This window comes from Lampetra planeri, unplaced genomic scaffold (assembly GCF_965212315.1).
Source record: "Lampetra planeri unplaced genomic scaffold, kcLamPlan1.2.h2 scaffold_470, whole genome shotgun sequence".
NCBI classification, from domain to species: Eukaryota; Metazoa; Chordata; class Hyperoartia; order Petromyzontiformes; family Petromyzontidae; genus Lampetra; species Lampetra planeri.
In genome coordinates, this window is record NW_027615293.1 from 8,439 (window position 1) to 15,844 (window position 7,406).

At 61.8% G+C, this 7,406-nt stretch overlaps 1 protein-coding gene across 1 annotated transcript; it reads left to right on the forward strand.

Moving 5' to 3' along the window:
• Positions 1-544: 544 nt before the first annotated feature.
• Positions 545-6,344, forward strand: LOC144741212 (barH-like 2 homeobox protein; the record flags this gene model as incomplete). The annotated part of the gene is made up of 3 exons (XM_078623811.1): positions 545-797; positions 5,718-5,914; positions 6,187-6,344. Coding segments are annotated over 3 exons (608 nt in total), but the record flags the coding sequence as incomplete, so codon positions are not given.
• Between the last annotated feature and the right edge of the window lie 1,062 nt (positions 6,345-7,406).

The window sequence follows — 7,406 nt, forward strand, 5'->3', positions numbered from 1 at the left end:
GAGGGGGGGATGTGGGGGAAGAGGGGGGGATATTGGGGGGAGGAGGGAGAAGTAGGGGGGATGGGGGGATGGGGGGGGAGGGTAGGAGGGGGGGATGGAGGGGGGGAGGAGGGGGGGGGGAGAGGGGGGATAAGGGGGAGGAGGGGGGAAGGAGGGGGGTGGGGCGGGGGAGGAGGGGGGGGGGAGAGGGGGGGATGGGGGGGAGGAGGGGGGGGGTGGGGGGAGGAGGGGGGGATGGGGGGGAGGAGGGGGGGGATGGGGGGTTGAGTCAGGTGGGTGGGAGACTGAGTGAATGGGTGAGTGGGTGAGTGTTATCCACAACCCCCCACCCACCACCCCCCACCCCCACCCTCACCACCACCCTCACCACCACCACCACCACCACCCTCACCACCACCACCCTCACCACCCTCACCACCACCCTAACCACCATCGTTTCACCCCCCCCCCAAACCACCCCCCACCACCACCCCCACCCCCCCCCCCCACTACCCCCACCCCCCCCACTCCCCCCCCCCACCCCCCCCACTGCCACCCACCTTAGGCACCAAAGAAGACGCAGAGCGCGAGATTTCGAGCAGCTCTCGCGAGAGCCCCACTCCGACGACGGCCTCCTCGGCCTCGCAGCGCGCCAAGAAGCCGCGGAAGGCCCGAACGGCCTTCACGGACCACCAGCTGACGCAGCTCGAGCGGTCCTTCGAGCGACAGAAGTACCTGAGCGTGCAGGACCGCATGGAGCTCGCAGCGTCTCTCAACCTCACCGACACGCAAGTCAAGACCTGGTACCAGAATCGAAGGTGAGAAAACCACGTGGTGGTGGTGAGGGTGGTGGTGAGGGGGGGGGTGAGGTGGGGGGGGGGGGGTGAAGTGGTGGTGGTGAGGGTGGTGAGGTGAGGGTGGTGAGGGTGGTGAGGGTGAGGGGGGGGGTGAGGTAGGTGCAGGACCGCATGGAGCTCGCAGCGTCTCTCAACCTCACCGACACGCAAGTGAAGACTTGGTACCAGAATCGAAGGTGAGAAAACCACGTGGTGGTGGTGAGGGTGGTGGTGAGGGTGGTGGTGAGGTGGGGGGGGGGGTGAAGTGGTGGTGGTGAGGGTGGTGAGGTGAGGGTGGTGAGGGTGGTGAGGGTGAGGGGGGGGTGAGGTAGGTGCAGGACCACATGGAACTCGCAGCGTCTCTCAACCTCACCGACACGCAAGTGAAGACTTGGTACCAGAATCGAAGGTGAGAAAACCACGTGGTGGTGGTGAGGGTGGTGGTGAGGGGGGGGGGTGAGGTGGGGGGGGGGGGGTGAAGTGGTGGTGGTGAGGGTGGTGAGGTGAGGGTGGTGAGGGTGGTGAGGGTGAGGGGGGGGTGAGGTAGGTGCAGGACCGCATGGAGCTCGCAGCGTCTCTCAACCTCACCGACACGCAAGTGAAGACTTGGTACCAGAATCGAAGGTGAGAAAACCACGTGGTGGTGGTGAGGGTGGTGGTGAGGGTGGTGGTGAGGTGGGGGGGGGGGTGAAGTGGTGGTGGTGAGGGTGGTGAGGTGAGGGTGGTGAGGGTGGTGAGGGTGAGGGGGGGGTGAGGTAGGTGCAGGACCACATGGAACTCGCAGCGTCTCTCAACCTCACCGACACGCAAGTGAAGACTTGGTACCAGAATCGAAGGTGAGAAAACCACGTGGTGGTGGTGAGGGTGGTGGTGAGGGGGGGGGGTGAGGGTGGGGGGGGGGGGGGTGAAGTGGTGGTGGTGAGGGTGGTGAGGTGAGGGTGGTGAGGGTGGTGAGGGTGAGGGGGGGGTGAGGTAGGTGCAGGACCACATGGAACTCGCAGCGTCTCTCAACCTCACCGACACGCAAGTGAAGACTTGGTACCAGAATCGAAGGTGAGAAAACCACGTGGTGGTGGTGAGGGTGGTGGTGGAGGTGGTGGTGAGGTGGGGTGAGGGTGGTGGTGGTGGTGGTGGTGAGGGTGGTGGAGCTCGCAGCGTCTCTCAACCTCACCGACACGCAAGTGAAGACCTGGTACCAGAATCGAAGGTGAGAAAACCACGTGGTGGTGGTGAGGGTGGTGGTGAGGGTGGTGGTGAGGTGGGGTGAGGGTGGTGGTGGTGGTGAGGGAGGTGGTGAGGTTGTGTGAGGTGGGGTGGAAGAAGGGGTGAGGTGGGGTGAGGTGAGGTGGGGTGAGGTGGGGGGGTGGGGTGGTGGTGGTGGTGGTGAGGGTGGTGAGCGGGGGTGAGGATGGTGGTGAGGGTGGTGGAGCTCGCAGCGTCTCTCAACCTCACCGACACGCAAGTGAAGACCTGGTACCAGAATCGCAGGTGAGAAAACCACGTGGTGGTGGTGGTGAGGGTGGTGGTGAGGGTGGTGAGGGTCGTGGTGGTGGTGAGGAGTGGTGAGGGGTGGTGGTGGTGAGGGTGGTGGTGAGGTGGGGGGGGGGGTGGTAATGGTGAGGGTGGTGAGGGTGGTGGTGGTGATGGTGGTGGTGGTGAGGGTGGTGGTAGTGGTGGTGGTGAGGGTGGTGAGGGTGGTGGTGGTGAGGGTGGTGAGGGTGGTGAGGGTGAGGAGTGGTGGGGTGGGGTGAGGTAGTTGGATACCCACAGACTCACCACACAGAGACCCACAGACTCACCACACAGAGACCCATAGACTCACCACACAGAGACCCACAGACTCAGCACACAGAGACCCACAGACTCACCACACAGAGACCCACAGACTCACCACCACACAGAGACCCACAGACTCACCACACAGAGACCCACAGACTCACCACCACACAGAGACCCACAGACTCACCACCACACAGAGACCCACAGACTCACCACACAGAGACCCACATACTCACCACACAGAGACCCACAGACTCACCACACAGAGACCCATAGACTCACCACACAGAGACCCATAGACTCACCACACAGAGACCCACAGACTCACCACACAGAGACCCACAGACTCACCACACAGAGACCCACAGACTCACCACACAGAGACCCACAGACTCACCACACAGAGACCCACAGACTCACCACACAGAGACCCACAGACTCACCACACAGAGACCCACAGATTCACCACACAGAGACCCACAGACTCACCACACAGAGACCCACAGACTCACCACACAGAGACCCACAGACTCACCACACAGAGACCCACAGACTCACCACACAGAGACCCACAGACTCACCACACAGAGACCCACAGACTCACCACCACACAGAGACCCACAGACTCACCACACAGAGACCCACAGACTCACCACACAGAGACCCACAGACTCACCACACAGAGACCCACAGACTCACCACACAGAGACCCACAGACTCACCACACAGAGACCCACAGATTCACCACACAGAGACCCACAGACTCACCACACAGAGACCCACAGACTCACCACACAGAGACCCACAGACTCACCACCACACAGAGACCCACAGACTCACCACACAGAGACCCACAGACTCACCACACAGAGACCCACAGACTCATCACACAGAGACCCACAGACTCACCACACAGAGACCCACAGACTCACCACCACACAGAGACCCACAGACTCACCACCACACAGAGACCCACAGACTCACCACACAGAGACCCACAGACTCACCTACACCCCCCCCCACTCCCCCCCCCCCACGTCCCTCGCCGCCCGTGTTGCTGAGACCCCTTTCGAGCCCCTCCCCTACTGACGTCACAGGGGGAGGCAGTGACGTCACAGTGAGTGGGTGTGTCTAACGGGGAGCGGTGGTGCAGCGGTTAGCGTAGCCGCACTGCGCTCCGCAGAGGTTCGATTCCACGCTCACAGCGATCACCAAAGATAAAGGTCCCCCGTGTAGCCTCTAGCAGGCTGTAGGGGCAAGTGCTGTTAGCGAGCAGCACCTATGAAGGCCGGCACGGCACACGAGGGGGTGGGGGGCCAGCACCACGCCCGGCCGCCTTTGTCTCCCCAGTAGCGATGCTTTAGTGACACACCCGCTACACCAGGTACTCATTTGAGGTTGAGTCGACCTAGGGGAGACAAAGGCGGCCGGTGCTGCCTTCAGTGTTGCTGTTCGCGCACCCACTCACATACCACTCACTCACCCACCCACTCACACACCCACTCACACACCCACTCACACACCCACCCACTCACATACCACTCACTCACCCACCCACTCACACACCCACTCACACACCCACCCACTCACATACCACTCACTCACCCACCTACTCACACACCCACTCACCCACCCACTCACACACCCACCCACTCACACACCCACTCACACACCCACTCACACATCCACCCACTCACATACCACTCACTCACCCACCCACTCACACACCCACCCACTCACACACCCACTCACACACCCACCCACCCACTCACCCACCCACTCACACACCCACCCACTCACACACCCACTCACACACCCACCCCACTCACACACCCACTCACACACCCACCCACTCACACACCCACCCACTCACACACCCACTCACACACCATCCACACACCCACTCACATACCACTCACTCACTCACCCACTCACCCACCTACTCACCCACCCAGCTACTCGACCACACTCACTCACCCACCTACCTACTCACATACCCACCATACTCACCCACTCACCCACCAACCCACTCACACACCCACCCACCCACTCACCCACACACCCATCAACCCACCCACTCACCCACCCACTCACCCACCCACGCACCCACCCACTCACTCACCCACCACTCACCCACTCACCCACCCACTCACCCACCCGCCCACTCACCCACTCACCCACCTACCCACACATCCACTCGCCCACTCACCCATCTACCCACACATCCACTCGCCCACTCACCCACCCACTAACTCACCCACTACCCCACCCATCCACCCACTAACCAACCAACCAACCTCACCCACTCACCCACCAACCCACTCACACATCCACTCACCCACCCACTCACCCACTAACCCATCAACCCACTCACACACCCATTCACACACCCACTCACCCACCCACCCACTAACCAACCAACCCACCCACTCACCCACCCACTCACCCACTCACCCACCCACCCACCAACCAACCCACCCACTCACCCACTCACATACCTACCCACCCACCCACTAACCAACCAACCCACCCACTCACCCACCCACTCACCCACCCACCCACCAACCAACCCACCCACCTACCCACTCACATACCCACCCACCCACCTGCTCCCCCACCCACCCACCCACTCACCCACTAACCAACCAACCAACCCACCCAACCCCACCCACTCACCCACACATCCACCCACTCACCCACCCACCCACTAACCAACCAACCCACCCACTCACCCACCCACTCACCCACTCACCCACCCACCCACCAACCAACCCACCCACTCACCCACTCACATACCTACCCACCCACCCACTAACCAACCAACCCACCCACTCACCCACCCACTCACCCCACCCACCCACCAACCAACCCACCCACCTACCCACTCACATACCCACCCACCCACCTGCTCCCCCACCCACCCACCCACTCACCCACTAACCAACCAACCAACCCACCCAACCCCACCCACTCACCCACACATCCACCCACTCACCCACCCACCAACCCACCCACCCACTCACCCACTCACATACCTACCCACCCACCCACTAACCAACCAACCAACCCACCCACTCACCCCCCACCCTCCCCCCCCCCCCCACCCCCCCCCCCACTAACCAGGACCAAGTGGAAGCGCCAGACCGCCGTTGGCCTCGAACTCCTCGCCGAGGCCGGCAACTACTCGGCGCTGCAGCGAATTTTCCCGTCGCCATATTTCTACCCTCCGACAGGCCTCATGCCTGCCCTAGACCCAGCCACCGCAGCGGCGGCCATGTGCGTCTACAGAGGCGGGGCTCCAACACCCACCCACCCCCACCACCACCCCCCACCACCACCACCCACACCACCACCCACACCACCACCCACACCACCACCACCCACACCACCCACATCCTCACCACCCCAACCACCACCACCACCACCACCCCCCATCACCACACGCACGTGGGAGTGGTTTCGGCAGCCCAGCAGGTGTCGAATTCGTCGTCGTCGTCATCGGCTCATCCACCACCTCCTGCTCAACCACCTCCTCCACCTCCTCCTCCTCCACCACCTCCACCACCACCTCCTCCACCTCTTCCTCTGCAGTCGCCCTTGCACAGGCCGCTGGTGCCACGCGTCTTGCTGGGTGGGCTGGGTGGGCTGGGAGGGCTGGGAGTGGGTGGTGGAGGTGGAGGTGGAGGTGGTGGAGGTGGTGGACTTTCGGTTAGCGGAGCGGTGTTGGTTCAGTCCGTACAGCCGAGGTGAAGGGGGGGGGGGGGAGAAGCGGAGGAGGGGGGGTGTGTCCGAAACGTCGAACTCTATAATGAGGAGGGTAGAGGGGAGGGGCTTTGGGGGGTGAGATGAGGGGGTGGGGGAAGGGAGCAGAGCCCCCTGGCTACCCCCACGTGACCCCCCCCCACCCACGAACGATGTACAGATAAAGGTCCCCAGTGTAGCCTCTTACGGGATATTGGGGCAAGTGCTGTTAGCGCGGTGCCTAACACACAGACAGAGCACATGTACAGGCAAAGGTCCCCCGTATAGCCTCTCGCTGGCTATTGGGGCAAGTGCTGTTAGCGCGGTGCCTAACACACAGACAGAGCACATGTACAGGCAAAGGTCCCCCGTATAGCCTCTCGCTGGCTATTGGGGCAAGTGCTGTTAGCGCGGTGCCTAACACACAGACAGAGCACATGTACAGGCAAAGGTCCCCCGTATAGCCTCTCGCTGGCTATTGGGGCAAGTGCTGTTAGCGCGGTGCCTAATACACAGACAGAGCACATGAACAGGCAAAGGTCCCCCGTATAGCCTCTCGCTGGCTATTGGGGCAAGTGCTGTTAGCGGGTGCCTAACACACAGACAGAGCACATGTACAGGCAAAGGCCCCCGTATAGCCTCTCGCTGGCTATTGGGGCAAGTGCTGTTAGCGGGTGCCTAACACACAGACAGAGCACATGTACAGGCAAAGGTCCCCCGTATAGCCTCTTGCTGGCTATTGGGGCAAGTGCTGTTAGCGGCCGCCTAACACACACAGCGCACACACACATGTTCCACAGACACACACACACGGAGACACGCACGGAGACACACACGGAGACACTCACCCCCCTCGTGTGCCATGCCCGCCTTCATAGCGTACTGCCCGCTACTCGCTAACAGCACTTGCCCCTACAGCCTGTCAGAGTCTATACCGGATTGGTGGTGGGGTGGTGAATCTTTGTCATTTTTGCGTGGTGTGTGTACATGCTGTACATATATAGGCACACACGATATGCATATATGTATGTGTGTGTGGGATATACATTATACCGTATATATATAGAAAAG